The sequence below is a fragment of the Lonchura striata genome, chromosome 5 (genome assembly GCF_050655825.1).
Source record: "Lonchura striata isolate lonStrDom1 chromosome 5, ASM5065582v1, whole genome shotgun sequence".
Classification (NCBI taxonomy): domain Eukaryota; kingdom Metazoa; phylum Chordata; class Aves; order Passeriformes; family Estrildidae; genus Lonchura; species Lonchura striata.
In genome coordinates this window covers 66,639,751-66,661,698 of record NC_140707.1, presented here as the reverse complement: position 1 = coordinate 66,661,698, position 21,948 = coordinate 66,639,751, and the positions used below count along the sequence as shown (strand labels likewise).

General features: G+C 43.3%; 1 protein-coding gene across 1 annotated transcript in view; it reads left to right on the top strand.

Moving 5' to 3' along the window:
• BRF1 (BRF1 general transcription factor IIIB subunit) overlaps positions 1-11,274 on the top strand; it is a 171,110-nt gene extending 159,836 nt beyond the window's left edge. Inside the window, exons 16-18 of the mRNA XM_021554502.3 lie at positions 2,226-2,277; positions 5,302-5,470; positions 7,605-11,274. Of these exons, the coding sequence (XP_021410177.1) occupies positions 2,226-2,277; positions 5,302-5,470; positions 7,605-7,642 (259 nt within the window). The 3' untranslated portion in view covers positions 7,643-11,274. The remainder of the gene's footprint in view (positions 1-2,225; positions 2,278-5,301; positions 5,471-7,604) is intronic.
• The last annotated feature ends 10,674 nt before the right edge of the window (positions 11,275-21,948 follow it).

Below are 21,948 nucleotides of genomic sequence, written 5' to 3'. Positions count from 1 at the left end.
TCCCTTGCTGCTGAGAAATGGTATAGAAGGGCTCTTGGATGTAGCACTAAAGTTTTTGCAAATAGGCTTTTCATAAACGTGAATCTTTTTATTTTCATTAGGGGACCATTTTAATTAAAATGAAACTGGAATGTTTACTCTGCTTCCTGTAGCTGTGATTGTTTTCTTCACTGTGTGAGCACATGTATAATTTGCTCTAAAAGAAATGTCAGCAGTTTCTGATTACCTTGTGAGTCTTACTCAACAGCTTGATTTTAATTGGGGGGAGGAAATATTTTCAGGGTGCTCCAGGGAGGTCTGATGTTTTTGGGTAGCAGGAGGGAAAAGGTGCTATCTTTGGTACAATGTTAATTGCACTAATCATGACTATGAATTTAAAATAAAAGTCCTTTATTTCTTAGCAGTGTTGGGTGTTTTTCAGTCGCATCAATGAAACACAACCTGTTTAGTAATTAGAATCCTTCAGCTATGCAACCTTTTGGCTTTGCTGCATCCATATGTTTATAAGCATCTAAACAGGGTGATTTTTTTTGAAAACAGTGATTGAAAGTAGATAGGTACTCTCAAATCTGGGGAATTAAGGAAGAATTTTTTTTTGTTATGAGGCTGGTGAGGCAATGGCACAGGCCCAGAGAGGTGGGGGATTCTCTGCCCCTGGAAACATTCAGGGTCAGGTTGGACAGGACTCTGAGCAAGCTGGTCAGGTTGAAGATACCCCTGCTCCTTGCAGCAGGTTGGACTTGACAACATTTAAAGGTGAAAACTCTACAATTGGGGTTAGATAATGGAAAGGGAAGGTTGAGCACATAGGGAGGAGTGTGTCATGACTTCAAATATAATCTCTCTGAGCCCAGAAGTCGACCAGGATTTGTAAGTAATAGATATTTATGTAGGTCAAGTGAATCACTTTCTTGAAATTTTTTGTAATTATATCGTATGAAAAGAAGTATTTGTAGCAGAATAATGTGTTCTGGATTCTTCAGTGGCACTGCTCCTGAAACATTCCCTTAGCTTTTTTTTGTTTTCACCTGCTGGGGGGAGGCACCTTTGATTACTGGAGTTGCTGAAATGCCTTTTGGGTCCTGCAAAGCATTTCAGAGATGGCCAGTTTTTGAACCTTTCTGGAGCTTGCTAATATCTTGTATTTTAATATTGTCTCCACCATCAGAGATAATGATCTGAGTCTCCCCTGCGCATTCTCTGGGGTTTTATTTCCTCCTGCTGATTATTTGAAATAAATAAATAAGTAGGAAAACAAGGAGTTTCTGTGTGTTAACAAGGAGGAATGACTAAGAGAAAAATGAGAGTAAAATACTGCTTATCATAAAAGACTGTATCTCTGGAGGCATAAATTGGTATTCATTAAGTTGTTTGCCTAGACTTCGTTAAAAGACGTGCTTGAGGAGCTGTCTGAGCAGTGTTTCTGTAGAAAGCAAGTCATCCTCTTCGTGACTAGAGACATCTAGATGAGCAGGAGAGACCAGAAAGTAACACTAAATGATGGATTGAGAACAGCCTTCTTGGCAGTAAGGAAACAACAGACTATGAAATGTTTTTCAGAAGTAATAATATTTAACACTTAGCTGTAAAATTATACTGATCCAGCTCTTCTCCCCCAAATATGCAGGTCTCTTTCACATTTGATGCAGAGTTTCGAAAAATGTTTATGTTCAACCTCTGTCATTTCTCATTCAAAGTGTTCAGGGTCCCTGGTGGGTTTTTTTTGATGATTTCTGTAGCTGGATGTTAAATTCTTGCCTGTGATGATGATGGTATCCTGCATGCATAATCTTACTGCTATCCTCTGTGTATCATCAGATGCAGAGAAGCAGTTGCAGACCAGTGCTAGGTAATCAGAGTGTGGCCCAGTCTTGCCATGTCTGCATTCTTCCAAAAATCAGTTTTGTTTTGATTTTTGTAAAATATGAATGCAGCTATTTCAAAGACCTTGGGGAGAAGCTGGGGCTGCAGTTTGAGATGAGGTTTTGCTACTCTGCTGGCATCTTTTATTATTACCTTGATTTGGGACAGATACTTCCAAGGGAATGTGTGTGTTAATTATTGTGGCATTTGTGGCTCTCTGCTCTTTATCTTAAATCATTAAAAAAGTAATTGCACAACATCACACTAGCAAAGTGCTTTCACTGTTTGGAGAATGAATACTCTGTGGCAAACTCTTGTGCAACTTTTCTGATGTTCAGCATTTTTTCTTTCTTTCTTTGCAGATTAAGACCCTTGATTTCAACCCAGTTTGCTAAGAAGGCTGCCACTGAAGAGGTATGAAAAGTCCAGCACTTCTCCTGGTGCAACAGGTTGAGTTTGGAAATTCCCACAAGCTATTTTCAGCCTGGCTGTGGTCATGTGGTAGATAAGGGTAAAAGAAATGAGTCTTGTTTGTCTGATCAGGCCAGGAATTGGTTACTGTGAGCACTGCAAAGCTGAGCTTGGCTGTTGTCTAACCCAGACTTGCCTTACTCATCCATCAGGAACATCAGCACAGCCTCATGATGCTTCATTGGACAGCAAAAAAGAGGAAACTCCCTGCAAGCATCTAAAAAGCTCCTTGTAAATAAATGGTCAGGAGGAGTAGGAGAGGGCAGAGCTCGTGCCTGTTTCTCAGCACTTGCACTGTCCTCACAGAGAAGAAGGACTTTGCAAACTCCACTTTTGTGCAGCCAGAGCTGACCCCAGGGATGGGCTGGGTTTGTGTCACAGACCAGTGTGGACAGAGCTAACTCTGTACAGCCTGGCTTACTCTGCTTTGTTTGTCTAGTTTGAAAATGGAGCAGTGCCACAGAAAAGTTAGTGCTGGTAAGTGGCCACTCCAGAAGCCCTCCTTGGGTGGCTTTGTGCACCTCCCAGAGGGATCAGGATTATTTTCAGACAGTGAAACCAGGTAACAATGATAGCTACTTTCTTTCACTATTATTTTCACACTGTACAGAATATTCACAGGCATTTTGTGTACAACAAACTGTCAACTGCATATCTAAAAATTCAGTGTACCAAAGGTATTTGTCCCTCTTGCCCATGAATGCATGACACTAACTCCCTTCTGAAAGTGAGCCATTTCCCTTGGGTAGTTTAACACCTTTGACAATTGCCCGTCCATAAATAAAGCTAAGTGCCAAACTCCAGTCCAGGATGTCTGGAAGTGAATTCAGGAAGTTCTATTTAAAGGTGTTGTTTGACTGCCTTATTTTTTAACATGACTAAAAGTCATTGATTTTCAGAAACAGTTTGATATCCTGCCTAGGGAAATACATTTTCACTTCTTATTCTGTGCTCATTAGAAAACTCTGCACATTTTTAGAAGTACAGCAGTCTGGAAGTGGACATGATAATTAGAAGAAGGTCACATTTTAATTAGCATGGAGCAATTTTAAAAAATAATGACTCAATCGTAGCTCCTTTATATTCACCCACTTTTTCAGAGCAGATGGGTACTTTTAAACAGATAAATTGATGTATATTATGATGCTGATTTGTTTCAAACTCTTGTGTCTATTTCTGCTTATACCAAGATGGACTCAATTTGATCACTCTAGAGGCAAAAGCAGTGGTAGGAAATATAAACTGGAGGGAAGTTCCTCTAAATAATATGATTAATTTGAGTATTAAAAAATAATGAAAACCTGTCTTTGACTGATCCAAATATCTAAATACTTGATTTTCTATTAAAATTAATGGATGTCTTTGCCCTGTTAATGAGCTATTGGAGCAAACCCTGAGGTGACTTTGAAAAACTCAGGCAAATTCTTTAGGTTGACTGTCATGGTATATGACAAGTTCAGGAACAGCTTTGATGTTTGAATAATTAGACTATCAACTTTCTGGTACAGGGATTTTCTCTTACAGTGTATCTCTGAAGTGCCTGGAGTTACAGGGATTCTGGGAGCTACTGCATCCCAAGTAAATACATTTATAAATAAATAAATAAAAATAAACTGCAGCATTTTATCAGAGCTTGCTGCCAATGGAATTGGAGAATATGCAGCAGTACATAGCTGTGTACTGCAATTTAAAAACTAGAGTACTGTGGCACTTTTCTCATGGTATGGACCAGAGGAATTGGGGTTTTTTTGTCTCCTCTGGACCATTCATTTTAGAAACACTTCACCACTGGTCCTTCCAAAGAAGAGGTCCCAGTATTTTCCATCTTACTAGGGAAGATGACTTGGTGCTGGTAACAGCTGACTGGTGACAGGTCAATATTCCCTTCCCAAAATTCTTTACATGACAACACAGCTTTCATGGTTAATCATTAAGGTTCTTCAAATTGCTACTAATTATCTGGTTTTGTGTGCCATGGACTTTAGTGTACAAACCCCAAACAGTCCAACTACAGGATGGGTGTGGAAAATACCCTATTACAGAGCTGATGGAGGTAAAGCTCCTGTGATGTTTCTTCCCTGGATGAGAGCAGGAGGTGGAGGCTCCGGACTGAGCACACCATGGAAATGAGCAGAAAGAGCAGAAAGAGCAGAAAGACCTGAGCCTGGGCTATGCTAGCACAGGCTTTGTTGCTGCTTCCTGCCCTGTTCCCAGATGTCTCCTTAGTGAACCAAAGACAGCATTACCTACTCCAAATTCACCTCTATTCCCTTGTGGGGTTGCCCTTTCTCTCCCTCCGTGCTGTGTCCTGCCTAACCTTGGAGCAGCTGGGGAGGACCATGTACAGAACAGGTCCTGTCAATGATTGATTCCCAAGTTAGTGTTTGGAGATCATTATTCTGCTGAATTCCATAGGTAATGGTACAGGTGCCAGTGTGTATTATCAGCTGAGTGTTCTGCCATCACATTAAGTGCTGTCTACAGAGTGCTATTTGTTCCACAGCTCATTGCGCCGCCAAATAAATCCAACCAGAGCTGTCAAAACTAATACATGTTGGGCTTTTTCTGATTTGAAGGGTACGTTTTTGCTATCATTAAATTGTCAATAACGTTGTTATTTTGTAATAGGCCTGATGTGAGTTGAGCACACTGTGGGAGAGGTTTGTAAGTTTTCCCACAGAGCTCTACAGAGGCGCCTTAGCTCCCAAATTTTTCCTCCCCTTGTGCTTGCCAGAGAATCCTTGTTCTGCTGTTACCATTACAGGATATTTCAGTTGCCTGGTTCTGGACTAAGTGAAAACTGGGTGGTTTTGCCTGACTTTCATTCAGTCTTCCATTAGAACAGCTGAACCTGTAGCACTGGACATGAGCTTCCATCTCTCCCTATTGTTTGGAAGCTGTTAAAGTTCTGTGCAAATATTGGACCAAAGGAAGAGCTGCTCTACTGTTCTCTCTTCTTTTATGCAGGTTACCTTTCCAAATGCACAAGCTGAAGCCTCTGATGTAGAAAAACCAGCAGCTGTGCTTGTGGAGAGTGGCCCAGTAGCTTACAACCCTGATGAAGAGGTGGAAGAGGAAGAGGTAGAAGAAGATGAAGATCACTGCATGAGCGCCTTGCAGTTAATGGGAGGAAATGGTGAGCTGGGGCTACCATCTCTGGTGCTGTGGGCTTTGTCCTTGCAGGGGTGGGGACACACAGGATTCTCCTGCTTGTCCCTGTCCTGGAGCTCCTGCTGCCTTTTCAGCATTGCCCATTCCTGTGGGAAGCCTGGAATCGCCCTTGTCTGAAAGCTGACCTTAGAGACTCCTCCTGAGAAAACTGCATCTCGAGCTTTAGGCTAAGAGGACTTCTCAAGAACAAACTGAAGTGTGAAGTGTTTTCCAGAATTAGTTTTATTGAGGTGGATCTGAGGAGTTAGGGGGTCAGTAACCCCTCCACTGGCTGTGCCTGGAGCCCCCTGAGCCTCCCCTCCCTGCTCCTTGTGCCTCCTCAGTGGAGGCTGCAGGGATGTCCAGGTTGTCCATGGGCCCTGGGGACGTGTCTGTCCAGCTCAAAACAGAACAAAACATTACACTCTGCTTCTGGGGAAGGTGCTAAGAGGAAGCATTTTCCCCAAGTGCAGTAATGGCATTGGTGGTGCATGTATGGTACACAGATTTGTGCTAATTTCTTTGGGTTACCCAGCAAAGCCACTGGTTTAATTAGATTTCTTAGCTGGCAGGAAAAGGCAGTTTCCTCTCCACTGTGGTTTTTCCTAGCTGGACACATCCATATTTATCCTTTATTAAAAACTTCCCTTTAGAAGTTAAGCTTTGAAAATAACACAAAATTATTTTTAAAATGGGAGCTGCTAATTATGGGTTGTGAAGGCTCAAGATGGGAATAAGTTTCCCACTGAAATGTTATTTACTGCAAAAATCTTCCCATCACTATTCATTTAGCTTTCATGGACAATATGTATACATTTCACAAAAGTGTCTGTTGCTTTTAAATTGATATCTCTGCTGGAAAATAATTGCTGAACTGTAGGAAAAACAGTTTGTTGCCTGCATTTATTATTAGAATAACGTTCCCAAGAAAAGGCATCCATATGGGGGAGGGTGGGTCTATGTTTATTAATAAACCCCCCACAAAAATAGAATAAAGGTCACTGAGTTTTTTTTTTTCTTTGTAAATGTTACTAATTTTGAACCATTCTGAGAACATTCCACTACTCCCTGTCTGGTCTGGACAACAGCTGAAAAATTTGAGTTAAAAAATAAAGAGGAAAAGAAAAGGAGTATTCCCAGAATTCGAATGCAGGTGTACAGAGCTGCTCAGAACAGCAAATAACTCTTTCCTAGCTGCTTTCTCTGTGGATTTTAGACCTGTCTGCTTGAAATAACTACATGAATTACAGATGGTGAACTTCACCCATTCTACACAAATCATTATAGATTACATTTAATTCTGCTTCTGAGCATTTGCTTGTCTCTTTGCGTGAGATGTTGCCCTGTATTGGATTTAGAATATAAAGTTTAACTTTCCTCATATGTAATAATTATCCATAGGTTCATCTGCACAGCAGAAAATATCTGTGTCAGTGCATTCAGAAGCACACAGAACAGAAACTGGTGCATTAGAAACATACAGACTTGCCTTCTGACACACAGCAGTCTTTGCACTCAGTATTGTTTAAGAAAACAAAACGAGATTATAAAATCTGGGCAAAGATTTTAAGTCTAGAAGTAAGAAGATAGGGGAGATCTGAGTCAGATGCATTGGTCAGGATTCATTCCAGGACTCTTTTGATGCTGATGGGAACTCTGAGCTATCTCTGAACCCTTGCAATTTCAGCTCATAAATCCATGAATAATATAAACAAACCAGCTTTTTCCTTGGTGCCTATATCTGGTGAAAAATGTGCCTCCTTGTAAATGTAATGCTGTTGCTTATCAGCCACTGTGTGCCAAGTCACTTGTGACAATCAGGCTTGATCACCTTAACTTCTAAATTAAATCAAGTATTTCACTTATACATGTGCCAAGTATTCCTAAACGAGGGTATAATGACAAGTGAGAAGAGATATTTACACATACATGCTTAAAAATAATTTTATTTCATTGAGGGAAGTACTTATTTAGGCCTGAGAAGATATATGATTTTTAAAATGCTTGCCTAAGGCAAAACTTATCTTGTAGTTATATAGCAAGAAAACAACCTTAAAGAAGCAATACTTCTAAGCCAGAATATTTGCATTTTTATATGCCCTTGTCTTTGTGTGTTTCAGATTATGGCTGTGATATGGATGAAGATGATGGCTATTAGCTCCATTTACTTCCAGGGGACATGGACTGTGTCTTGTTCTCAGCAAATCTTTGGTCTTCAAACTGTATGAATAGTGAAAGACGCTGTCTATGGTCAGCAAATGTAATCGAACAATCCTTACTTTTGTAAAGTGAATTCAAGGTTGGCATTGGGTCTGGTCAGTTTATATTGACCCATAACCCAGCAATAACCAGTTTGGATTTCCTACTTGAATTTATTTTTATTTTGGTGGATCATAGTTGGAGAATTAAATTAATGAGAGTAATGTTTTCAGAGAACAGAAGAAAAAAGGCAAAACAGACTGTCTATGAAGCCTGTGTTGCTGAAGGCAGCACATCTCTTATTTATGTGACTGCTTTTGGGCATACTGCTGAAAGGGAGCATGCCAAAGGACAGGGCCTGTTGATTATTTGAGCACAGGAGCATTATTCAGTCTCATCATACTACAACTGACAGAAAGAAAGGTTTCCAGCCTGGATTGTGAATGTGACCATGTTACTGTATACGAGTTCCCTTACCCACCCCTGTAAAGTTAATGACAAGTTCTATATTTGCAGAGCAGCACTGGTTTTCTGAAACAGAGTAAATCCTTCTTTATATTAGTAAATTCATAGATTTCTCAAAATATCTGACAGTAGAAGGCAATGAAGAACTGCCTTCCACTCTGAGTCTGGTGTGGTTTTTGTGGAAGGAGGGAGAGCACCTGGGTTGGGTAGGAAGTGCAGGGAGCAAGGAGGCAAAGATGCTGTGCTCATGAGCTGTTGCTGGGCATCCTTAGGGAAAGCCAGGTCTTCTTTAGGCTGTTGTTGCTGCAGGAGAGTCACTCTGGCTATCTCTGTGGAGCTGCTCTTGCCTGACTAAGTTAGAGGGAAGGTCTGCTCCCAAGAGCTGCTGGTCTCTAAAACCAGTTGAAAGAAAGAGAAAGCTGAGCTTTTTAATAAATAAGCTAGCATCTGCTTTGACTGAATTTAATTTAATGTAATTTGCTTAGCATTCACTGGGTAAATTAAAGGTCACCATGCAGCAGCCTGACTTTCATGGCTCAAATCCCACCCTTGAACAGTCGTTGCTATGTGAATAAAGCTGGAGCTCCGGCCCTGTGTGCCCCGAAATGTCAGCAGGCAGGTCCTCTGTCACAGATGGATCAGTTCTGGCAGTGCCATGAGATCAGGGGTCAGGAGTGGAGCCCCTGTGGGCAGATCCCACCCTGGTGCCACTGACCTGCCTTCCCCTGGCCCGAGGCTCTCAGCTCCGTGGGAAAAGCACTGCACTCGGGATCACACTCCTGATGGCTGCAGCTGACCTTTCCATCTCTCTCCCTTATCTGGTGACAATCATGAAAACTGTACTGCTGCAGGCTTCTCTTAACACCAGGGAAAGATGGATATTATCTTACCAGCATGTTTCTGTTCAGCTGTGTCTCCTGGTCGGGTCTTTCTTCCTACCTTTTTTGAGGAGTGCTTATTACTAAAGCACCATCCATCCTCCTGCTGCAGAGATTGGATCGTGGCAGGAAGAGAAGCTGCTTCAGGATGCTCTGCCAGACAGGGTGATGATGGTGCTGACATCTGAGGTCATCACCAAAGAGAAGAAGGACCCACAGGGCCTTCCACACTTCCATTCTTCCCTATCCCTCTTGGTAGCTTGCATAAGATGGATCATGCATGTCGAGCAAGAGTGAGTGTTTTTTTTAAGGGCAGACTTGGTACTGTTTGGCTGGTAAATATGGTTTGGTGGGTTGTATCTGTGAGGAATTTTTGAGCCCTGTATAGGAGTATTTCTGTAATGACTTACTAGAAGCAGAACTTGGTAACAAAATTGGTGTGGTAAGGCTACTGGAAAGATAGCTCTTCTGAACCAGATTCCAGTTACTTAGTTTACAGCACTTAAGTGGAAAGAAGAGATTCCTTATAATTCTTAGGAGAAAAGCTGGCATTTTCACCAAAAAGCTATAGATTTTTTTTCTGACATTTTATAAATACTGCACAGAAACTGATATTGAGGAGATAAACCTTTCTACCTCTCTTTTATGTGCACCATAAAATAGAAGTATGCTATAAGCAGACAGTTTGCTAAAAAGTAGTTTGTTTTATCAAAGTTTGTGCTCTGCAAGTCTTTGAGACTGTTGAGTTTGATTGTTTGGGTTTGAATTAATCTTCCGTAGCACTGCTACAAATATACTCTCAGTATATTCTCAAGGCTTGGGTTTTATTCCAAGGTACACAGTATTCTCTATGCAGGAAATAAACATGCATAAATAAACATGTGTATGACTCATGTAGGTCGAGTGCTTTTCTCAAATGCAAGATGTTGGCTCTTAAAGAAACCTCTGAGATGGGCTAAGATGGATATTGCTGAGGGGGTACAGTCTCCTGGTTTGTTCCCCCACAAAATACCAAACCTGCTGCCAGGGTGGTGGTATTGTGTGTGAGAGCTGAGAGCCCACACAAAAAACTACAGCTAGGAAATTTGAATTTCAGTAGTACATTGTGTTGCTGAGAACATTGTTTTGTGCGCTGCAAGTAGAGGGTTGCAGTTTTTGAATGCTCTCATATGATTTGATTAGGAAAGGCCATCAGGCAATCTGCTGGAAGAGCAGGGAAAAAAAAAAAAAGACCTACAATTCCATAGCATCTCAGTATTGCTGGTGAAGTTAATGGCATGGTTTCTGTACAGGGTTCCTAAAGAAAGGATATTTGATAGGCAGACTTCACTCTGAGCTTCTTAAGCTATAGTGGTTATGTACATTTTTAATTTATTGGTGACTTACTGGGATTTTTGTAACGTTCATTCCTTCTTCTTTTAACTAAGCTCAGGAAATGTAAACAGATTTGAATATGCTAGTTTCTGTTTTTATAGATAGTCATTAAAATGTAAAAGGATTAACACTGCATTAACTCTGTTTACTACTGTTGGTATATCTGGACAATTTTGTTGGGTATAAGTAAGCCTGAATTCACTTGGAGTAATTTGGATCCTGCTTTTCTCAGGATTCTGATTATGATGTAAAGAGCTTATAAGGCTTCAACATTTGTTATTCTTAGATCATCTTCCTTGAAGCCACACAAGCTGTGTATCATTGGGTTTGTTGCACAAAGCACATCTCTTGCTGCAAGTCACTTTGCTTGACAGGCAAAATTCTCCAGCTGTTGCATCCAGCTTGTCTGCCATGCAGCCTTTTAACACTCTGGTATTGTGGGAGTAAAAAAAGAAATAAAGAAAATAATGGGCTTCTTCACTGTGCTGAGTGCATTTTCAGTGTCTTAATAATCTGTGACATTTCTTTAAAATCAGTGTGTTCAGTACAGCAACTTTTAAATGGTGCCAGACAGCCTTGTCTTGAGAGTTAAACATGTTCATCGAAAAAGTCCTTGCCATCCTGATGACTTGTTTGTGTTCTTTGGATTGCATTGAAATCCCAGTTGCAGATGTGTACAGATAGAGTTTGCCTAATAAATGTTCTGTTTCTTATTTTTGTGTTGAATCTTTGTATTTGGTTCAGTTAGTGCCAAGGAAATGAAACCTTCTTGATGTATGCATATGTACCATCCTCCCACAACCACGAGTCATGTTAACCTTTTTTACTGTAATATATTTGCTGTAAATAAAAAATAAAACCTTTACATAGCCCATATGTTACTATGATGCTCTCCTGATGATTTTTGATTTTTCTTAGTTCTTAAAACTGTTCCGTTTTGATTGCTGCATGATTGGTTGGTCGTGGCCAAAATTTGTCATTTTTTGTCTCTAAAAGAGAAGACACAGCAATCAGGAAAGTGTTTTTTACAAGATACTGTTCCACTAATATATGTAGATACTTTCTGTAAAGTGCATAACATTAATGAGGCTTTTCCACTAAGCTGTATAATTAACTGACTGTGGGAACAATATATGGCGTGTGTATTTAGTGGAACTGTTCCAGTGCTTGTTTCTGAAAGTTGTGTCTTGATAAATAAGGTGTGTGCTGAGTTAAAAATCATGTTATTTTATCAACATCTGGCTGCCACAGTTTGGAGACAAAAATCCACATCTGCCCTTTGTACAGATGGGTGTTTGCTCCTTTCAGTTTCTGCTGGAAAACAAGGCACTACTGGATCCTCAGGAGTGTCTCCTGCAAAGTTTTAGCCTATAAAAGGATGATGAACAGTAGATTTGATAAGGCAGTATGTGTCATTCCAGCATTTCATTGTGTTCCCATAGTGTGATCAAGGCACACTTCTGCTCTCGTTGACATTGGGATGTTTTTATCTGAATTTCTCTTCAGCTGTTCCAGCCATTTCCCCTGGGAGTTGGGAACTTCTCCAGGATGTCCATCACAGATGCCCTCTCCCTGCTAACATCTGAGCTGTTAAAAAGTACTGACTGCCTTGGCCTCATCTTTTCTGCTCTTCCCAAGCTGTACAGCTCTTGGCTTTGTCCTCTAATTTTTCTCTTCTGTGCCACACCAGACTTTCATAACAAAAACCATTCTGTCTCCACAGCTGCATTCATCAAATATGCCTCCTTTAATGGTCTCAGAAGTTAAATAATGCTAATAAAGCTGAAATTTTACAAGGCTTTATATTACCTTCATTTGTCACCAGTAGGTCATGGCAGGTTTGTTCTTATGTTTGTGTTTTGTAATGCAGAAGAGGCTGTTGCAGTTTTCTATACCTGTCTCTTCTATAAGAAGAGTTACAGCACATTATTCAGGTTTTTTTTTGCCCACCCTGATACCTCGCAGTGATCTTGGTGAGTGGTGGTTGTTTAACAAAAGGAATTAAATACATGAGAAAGGAAGCTCAGTGAGAATTCAGGACTTAGGGCATAACAAATTTACTTCATGAGTTGCTTTATTGTAATTATTTTTTTCTTACAGGACCTGTTGTGCATTCTCATGGAAATTAGGGAGGCACATACAACTCATAAAAATGCAAAATAAAATTCCCTTCTTGCCATGGGACTCCAGGAGCACAGGATTTAACAACTTGTAGCCTGAACTGTACATTTGTTATTGTGTGGGAGGGCAGCAAGTCACACAGTACTGGGCATGGGGATGGCAATCACTGTGTTACCCGTTTCCATTGCCAAATTGCAGCAAGAATGCTTTCTCAGTGCTCCTAGTAAAGTTCCTCAATTCTTCAAAAGCAGAAAAATACAGCAAATGAAAGGAATTTGAACAGAGCAATGAAAAGAAACAGTACCAGCAGTCTGATTTCCAGGTGATTTTTCTTCTGTGGGAAAAGTAAAAGGGATTTGTATACAGAGACTAAAAGGGGCAAAAGCTGCATCTTGGCAGCAGCAGAGGTGAGGCAGTGTTGTTCATTTTCCACACGAGTTACAGACTCTTCTGTTTCTTGGTATATCCTGCATTATATTCATCATTTATAGCCTGAGCAGTCCACTGGAGGGTATTGAAAGAGGTAGGACACCAAGCCAGATGAGGAAGAAGAGATGGTGAGCTATCATTGTTTCTCAAGTGAAAAAAAAATTAATTATTTAGAGTAAGTTTAAGGGTTGTAGTTTGATATTAAGGAGCAAAGCTGCATTAAAACCAGAAAGATGAAGGAATATTCCTTGTAATGATGTGCACTGGACTGTGCAAAAAGCAGTGAGCATGAGGCAGGAAGAGCTTTGCTGGTTTACATCACTCAAGGGTCTGTGCTCTTACCAACAGTCTCTAGAGGTGGTAGCAGTAGTGAAGGAAGGGATAGAAGTGCTCTGGGGTAAAACAGAGTGCTGTGGGTAAAACCAGTCCTGGTGTAAAACCAGTCCTGGTGTAAAACCAGATACTGTGCTGAGTCCCCTTCTTATTCTGTCAAGCAATGTCTAATTAAACAGCAAAGAGGAGTTATCTAGAGTTACCTATTCTGCTGCTTTTAGTACAAATGTGGATGGCTGAAGTTGTCAGGACTTTCTAGGTGGTCACAGCCTTTCTCTGAGGTGGATGTGTTTGTAATTGAATAACAGTTCTTCAACACAGCATTGTGTCTGGGACACAGATTAATCCTTGTATCAGCTGAGATTCCTGCCCATGCTCTGGGAGCTCAACAGAGGAGAGTCCAACACACACCAGCACCATTCAGGTAAGATTCATGGGTTGACACGGCATAAAATACAGCTAAAGCAAATGTTTTCAAAACTCTACTCACTGCTTTCAAGCAAACTCTTACGCAAGGCTACTGAGAAATTGTTAGTTACTGCTGCATGGTGTATTAAATCAGTAGGACCTAGCATAAGCTCTGAGGTCTCCAACAGCAAATCAGCACGGTGTGAATCATTGTGTTTTCCTTCTGGGCCATCAGGCACCACGAGACAGAGTCTGAGTGTATTTTCTGCCTGTGGTAAGATGAAGGATCTTTCATCTTGTTCATCTTCCCAGTATAATTTATGTTGCTTCAGAGTTGCTGGCTGCACTGCATGAACAAGATGCCATCGGAAACACTTTTGGCCAGTGCTCTTGGCACACGTGCAAGCGTGGACTTTGTGATCTCCCCTGGCCTCTTGGTGGGCAGAAGGTCTCTGGCAGCAGAGGTGGTGCCAGCCCTGTAAAGCTGCCCAGCACACACCCCAGGTACTGGCACTGCCTGTGGATGTAGCACAGAGCGCGGGGGGCTGCACCAAAGGTGAGATGTGACAGTACATCAGTTAGAAGATTACAAATTTTATGTGAGTGGGGAGAGCCATTGCACTCATCACACTGCAGAGAGGTGGTTTAGGGGTCCCAGGGGCTGCGTTCAGCCCATTGATCAGTCCCATCTGTTAAACTGCCACAGCAGGTATGAAGCTCAGAAGGAGATAAGCAATTAAGGCCATCTGTGACACCTCAAGTGAAGATCAGCAGTAGGCAGGATGAAGACACAGCCATTACAGGACTTAGCAGAGCTTTGAAAGGCAGCTGTAGCTCTGCCAGTTAATGTCAAGCCTACTTTCACAGTCAGGCTTAGCTGTCATTAAATTCTTGGTTATATCTTAGGTTAATAGGGCCATAGGGTGGCTTGCTATCCAAGAAAGTGCTCTGGGGGGTTTTGGGCTGGGATGTGTGTGGTTTTTTAAGTTACTCTCTCTATTGCCATATCTTGCAAGGACTGTGCTCAGGATTGCAGCTTCCCTTCTGAGCAGACTCCTCGGTACTCAGCAGGAGTAAGCAATCACTACTGAGGAGCAGAGATGTTAAATGAGACAAAAAGCAAGGGATAGCAGCAAGGAGAATGATGGTGAAACATGGAGTGGGAAAGTATCAGTTGGTCCAGGTATCAGAACCAGGGATGTCCCACATCAGAGGTGAAGAAGCGAGCAGCAAGTGGAGCAGACCTGGTCTGGTGGTAAGCTGTGACCTGAAATTCCTCTTCATCTCAGCTCTGAGATGGGCTCTGTTCCCTCATAACTGCTGAGAGGGGTGGTGGAACCATCTCAGATGGCTCCCCATGACATCCCTTACCCTTTGCCACTAATTGCTCACAGGGGCATGAACCCAGTTTGTTCTCCTCCTGCTGCTGATCACAGCCAGATCACAGCCAGACCCTGCCCAGCTCTGACTCCACAGGAAAAGGGATTGGGATGTAATGGCAACGGCTCCTTTTCCTGGAAAGAGCAGTGCTGTCACTTGGGGTTTTGCCCAAGCCTTTGCTCCGAGTCTGGCTGATCACTGTCCTTGATGATCTCACCATGATTTCTCGTCTCTTGTTTAATTTCTGAGTAACTCAAGGAAGTGAATGTGAAGGCTGAGGGAATCTAGAACCACCAAGGGATTTTGGCAAGTGCACGTAGACCCTTAACAGGAATGTTGTCTGCCCTTCTCTGTAATGTACCAGTCACTGGTATTTTTGGAAGACAAGGATGCTGAGAAATAGTTCCTGGAAGTGTTGCTTTCAGTTGCTGTGTGTTAGGCAAATATCCTGAGAATAGGAATTGTAATATTTGTACAAGGAATATTCAAGGGGGCTGAAGCGTTCAGTCACTTTAATTAGCCATGGGAGTGAACATCATTAGCTTTCTGTGGAAGAACAGCAGATTGTTGCCATTGTCTTTTTAAATACCTGTCCTGTTTTCCCCCTTGTATATTTCACTATAAAATAAAATATTAAATCTTTAAAAACTCTTCATTAGCTAGCAGATGGTTTTGCAAGTTGCTTTAATGAGATGAAGAAAACCTTAATGGCAGACATTTGAAGTTGTGTTTAGACAGACTATTGCCATTGGAAAAATCTAGTGAATGTTTTCTCCATGTTTTTGACAGAACTTGGCACTAGATTATGTACTAGGAAATAGAAAGGGATGATTTGCACAAACCAGTTCCCTCCCAAGTGTGGTTCTACATCAGTGTAACGTTGTTGAGCCCCACAGTCACGTGCTGATTTACAGAGGTGCAAGGGGGGAGGAAAATATCATTAACTTGATGCAATTCAGGAGAAATGGTACAATTCTTGTGTATTCACCTCATTCCCTTGCTGCAGTCAAGGCATTTTTTAGGAAGCTTAGAGGCAGCCCCCTGACAGGCAGTGCAGCAGTGTGCCAGCTCCTTCTGGACATCTCTGGATGTCAGCATCAGCAGCACGTGGGGATGAGATAAACGAGGCTGGAGAGCACTGACACCCTGTCCATGTGAAAACCTGTCCTTACCCAACTCTTACTAAATTTCCTGAGACATAAGGTGCTTGTGCTGGAAGCAGGCAGGAACATGGTGGACAAAAAAACCCTTTCCAGGCCTTGACGGTTCTTCCAGTTCCATATTTCTCTCTGGAGTAACCAGTGCACGTTCTTAGGAGGTGCGAGCTGCCTTACAGGAATATGTTCACATCCACAACTCCCAGTCCTTGACAAGAGTTGTTTATATCCCTTTAAACATGTGAATTCTTGTTTGTGGTGTTGTGAGCAGCTGCTGAACTCTCAGACCAGCTTCCTCCAAGGGTTGGTTCTGGCTGTGCAGGGTCTCAGCCTCATGGGAGCAGGGAGAGGGGAGCGTGTGCTGATTCATTTGCACAGCCAGAGGATCGGCTCTCCATGCCCATACTGAGAGATGAATCATCCTTCACAAAAGCAATAAAAAAATGCCTCCTAAATGAGTAATTGCCTGGCTACCTCCTTAGGCTGTCCAACTCTTTGTTCCTCCTCTGGACTGCTGACCATGTTACGCCTGGCCAAGCTTCAGTGTCAGCTTTTTGCACTGCTGGGGGCCTTTGTCCTTCAGGTTTTTTTTAGATCCGGCTGATCCAATCTCAAAAGCTTTTTTTTCAGATTTGGAAGAGCCTCACAGCTAAGCACAGGTCCTCAAGGAAATCCTTCCCCTTTCTCTCCAGATAGAGTGTGTAGCACCAGCTACACACCAGCAAGAAATAACTAATGTGTGTGGGAGCTCTAGTGATAGACTTGTTAGAGATGCCCTGACCAATATGTAGAAGGGGAAATGGGACAGTTTGCTGGGATATTAACACTCAGCAGAGTAGAATTTCTCTACTTATGAGCCCTGAGGAAATCACAGTTGGAAAAAGCCCTGTGAGCTTCAAAGACTTGTCGTGAAGTTTCTTTCCTCAAAAAGCAGCAATTCCCTGCCAGCTGCTCAGGAGGAGCTTGGGAAGAGGAGATCAGGGTGAGCTGCCCTTCAGGATCCCAGTAGTGAAGGGATGTATTGAGGGAAGCACCAGCTCTTCATCTTCTCCCCTGCTTTGTGATATTAATATCAAATAGGGAGCATCCTCTGTCATTTTGTCACCATCCCTGCAGTCATCCCCATTAGCTCCTGAGCAGCTCTTTGGTAACACAGACCCTTGTCATGTTCTGCTGCTTCCTCTGTCCAGCAGTGGGTATTTCTGTGGAGCCCTGTCCTGAAAGAAGGGTCACTTGCCAAGAGAAACACAATCCCACCCTTTGCCAGGGACAGACAAGCAGCATCTCTGCTCCCTGCAGTAGATGGCCTACGTGATGAGCCTTGGCATACAGCCTTCAAGTGGCCACAGGGCTGATGAGCAGCAAATTGCCACCCACAGCTCTGTCATTCCTGCAGAATTCCAGTCAACCCACTCCTGACAGCTCTGCCAGGCTTGGCACTGCAGAGGTTGCAGTTTCCAACTCTCAAATTGCAGTGCTGGCTTGTGTGGTGGCCGAGGGGACAAAGGGGCAGGAAGGAGCCCTGCATTTCAGGGGGTGAAGAAACACCTTTGCACTTGGGAAGGTTTCCATGCCAGCGTGTTCTGGGAAGAAGCAGACCTGTGTCTCCGTGGTCACAAAAAATCATACAGGGACTCACGTTCTTGCTTTGTTTTGACTGTGCACCTTTGATGTGGCCTATCTATCTCACTGGCTTCCAAATTCACCATTCTGTGCTCTCAGGTGCGGCAGTGCCAGCCACACCCACAGATATACATATGGCAGTCTACTCTCTAGGAACATTTTCCTTCATTTAAAGCCTTAGCTTGGTGACTCTCTGGGCTGCCTCTTGCTCTCCACTGAATGCAAAGGAACTGCTGGTGAGTTGTTGCGACAGAGTGTCAATCTTGTAGGCACCAGGAATGAGGTGAGGAAATCCCATTCCCACCTGTCTCACCTTTCCTTTATAGTCCTAATTCTTCAGAGGAGAGGAAAGGTTGGAGTACCTCCCTTCTACTATTAACCAGCCATAGCATGCCACAAAACAAAACAAAAGAGCTTTTAATGTATAGTCAGGCTGACTAGTCATCGTAAAATGTTGCACCATAAATATCTCAGATTAATAATTTGTTTATTTTCCCCTCCACAATAGGCAGAGGGAGCATTTGTGAGGCTGCTAAGCAATGCTCGTTGCAGCTAAATTTGGCGTTCAGAACATGCTCATGCGACAGGCATCACAAAAACTTTGTGAGGAATGAAGACAATGTGAAATGTCTGAAGCACATGCAGAATAAATTGCAGCTGGCCTGTTTGCCCTGCACATTTATTGATGCTGCTGCTAGCTTCTTTCTCTGGCAGTTCCCACACTGAAGCTTTTATTACTTAAGTTGTGTCACATCCTGGAGCCTGTGCTTGTTTAATGTGGGCTCCATCAGTGAAATCTGAAGTTCATGTGTGCCAAGTTAAGCCACATCCTGAATGCTGTGGGTCTCCTCCTGTCCCTTGGCTCACTGCTGTGCTGTCCTTGTCCCTGTGCTGCGGCTTGGACTCCTCAGAAACCCTCCAGGGAGATTCTCAGGATGCTCTGATCCCTCCAGAGTGACTGCTCCATCTGCCTCGGGAACTCTTTTAAATAATGCTTCACCTGAAGGATCTCATTGATTCCAGGCACACCAGTGTGATGGGGAAGGAAAAGGGGAGTTATTGTCCTTCCCTGGGGCAGGGGGTCACTAAGGGCAGGGCAGATGCACGAGGCTCCAGGAAACACTTGCATCCCATGGAGAACAAACTGTCCTCACTTCAGTGGGGTAAAACAACGGGATATCTCCTGGCAGCAGGAAGGGACTGAGTTTCTGAGTCAAAGAGAAGTTTTCATGTCCCCTGGAAGGTTTCAAAGCTGTGCTATGGGCACATGTGAAGGGTTCTCCTTTCCACAGTGAGGTGTGTCATGGGGTCAGCTGGCAGTGGTGGCTTAAGGGTAACTCCCAGGAATGAGGGAGATGGTTCCCGTGGCAAGCTAGGAATGCTATATTTCAATATTTTTTTTATTTAATTGCTCCCTGGATTTTCTAAACAGATTTATGATGGCGCTGCTTGAGTACCTAAGTCCTGTTATTGGCATTTTGCTTCACCTGGCTTGTGTGAGCCAAGGATGGTTGAAGGCACCTGTGTAACCCTATAGCTGATCTCTCCCTGGAGCTGGACAAACCCAGTGCAACACCTTCCCAGGGTAATGGGGAATTCCTGTGGGTTGTGGCAGAGCTCTGCCTGCAGGTTTGTGAGAGGCCATCGGCAAAGTCAAGGAAAACAAAATAAGTTAATTGCCTCCCAAAACAACTCTGGAAGAACTGTGCCTGTGACTGTGGAGAGCAGAGGAAGGTGTGAGCTGCCCTGGAAAGTGGCAGGGAGGTGCAGGAGCCCTGGCTCTGGCTGGATGGGCAGCATCCAAGGTAACCAAATGTGTGAAAATCTCTGGGGAGATTCATCCCACATCTTTGTATTACTCATCATCTTGTGCTTTGTTTTTACATGGCCGTTGGGGTTAGAGACTTTTCCCTGCTGTTTAGGACTGCTCAGTTATATGGGGAAAACAGGACTCAGTTCTCTCAGGAAGGACAATTGGTCCCATCCAAGTTCTGCATTAGGTTAGTATTTCTTTTATAATTCATGTGTGCATTTGTTTATGAAGTGAACACATTAGAGCCTTGTCAAGGCTGTCATCTGGGTCTCCCTTGGCACGCAGCCCCCAGCTTTGCCCCTGCAGCCAATGACCCTCATTCCAATATCCCCTCTCCTCCTTCCTTTCCTCCCTACACTTCCACATGGAGAACATTTTCTCCTTCGCTTCCTTCTGGCTGTTTCAAATGCAGCATCCAGCATGCCTGGGTTGACCCTGGGGCTCCTCACGGATGCTGCAGAGCTGGGCCATGGATGTGCTGCCGTGGGAGAGGAGTCCCAGTTTTCCAGTGCAGCTCCTGTCCTGGGAGAGTCGGGCTGGGGAAGCTGCCAGAGAGAGATGCAGAAGTCCCAGGATGTTTTCTGCTGCTGGAGTGTTCTCTTTTGTGCAGACAGACAGCTGCTGTGTTTGCTGCCCCCAGCTAAAGCTGTTTGGGTAGATACAGACTACATTTCTAAACGGGCAGTTTTTATCCACTTTTTAACACTAAACTCAGGCCCAGGGCAAAGCTGCTGTAGAAATTCCCATGGGAACCAGTGCAGAGTCAGAATGGGAGAGTCTTAGAGCTCCTTACAGTGCTTTCTAGAGCAGCACTGGAAGGGGATGGTATGTCAGCCTTAAACGGAGATTTCCTGTAATTTGTCGGTTTTCACAATTATACAATTATTAAACGAGAAATTTCTCCATTTTTTTTCCTTTGCATTTGCTGGATGCCATGAATCAGAAAGTGGCTGGAACAGTTATCTTGCTCCAATGTAATTTGATTCTCTTCCCCCAACCCCCTTAGTGTTTGATGAGAAACCTTTGTATTTTCATGCTTTAATACAATCTGGCACATAATTACAAATGACTCATAGATAATCTTGGTCATGGAGCTCTCTGAAATTAGATGATAATTTAGACTGGAATTTCTGTAGAAAGAACGAAGGAAAAGACAATTATAATTATTCTAATCAAGATATCTTTTTCTTTGCCTGGGGTATTGCTCTGTGAACTGCCAGAAGCCTGAAAGTATTTAGACCACTTCTGCTGCTTGCTGTTTCCCAGGAAAACACTGTTGAGCACCGTGGAGCTGCCTCTCTATGAAATCGCCAAAAATGCTCCTGACAGAGAGGAGAAGTTGAGATGTGCGGGGGCAGGACCACAGAGCTGAGAGCAGCTGGGGTGTGAGCAGGGCAGCCACTAAAAAGTCCCAGGTCAGGAGCTTTTTGCAAGCCCTGGGGCATCCTGCTGGGAGGGACAGGAGCCTGAGTGGCAGCAAGAGGGCATTTGGTGACATCCACCACTGATTCTCACAGCGTGGATGGAGGCACAGCAGCTGGCAGAAAGGAGGGCTGGGTGTTCCTGTTTGCATCCCTGGATCTTGTGCATCTTTTCCTCACTTTTGGTGTTGGTTTAGGAGCTCCCAGTCACCTGCTGGGCTGTGGGGACAGTTCAGCAAGGCCAAGTGCAAGGTTCTGCACATGGGTCAGGACAATCCCAGGGATGTCGGAATCCGTGGCATTGATGATTCTGAGATTGTAGAAAGTCTCTGTCTTTCTGCCCCGCTGCCAAAGCAGAAGCCATAATTGGTCTGTGCTGGTTTCCAGGTTGTTTATTCTGTTTATCTCTCACATGTTCTGCTGCCCTGCCCAGCTCTGTCCTGCAGGGCAGCGTGTGGGGCTCTGCCCTCAGTGGGATGTTACAAACATTAAATACCAGAAACTCCCTGGGCTGGATTTACAATAACGTGCCAATATCTGTCACCTACGTTGGACAGTGTGTCCCCAGCCTGAACCAACAGAAAAATGCCAACACCACAGTGAAACATGGAGGGTGTGAAGAAGGAGAAAAAGGACAAGGCACACCCAATTTCTTCCATCTTGTCCCATTTGGACCCCTAATCTAGAATCCTAAAATTTTACTTTTGCACCTGTGCCACACAATTATTACTCATATCTAACACTCAGAGCTTGTAATTCATCCTGTAAGATTGAAAACTCTTTTCCATGGCCAGAGATCACAGACAGTGTCTCTGGGGGCTCTGTCCAGGGGGGTTCCTGACCCCTGCCAGGGTCCCAGACCT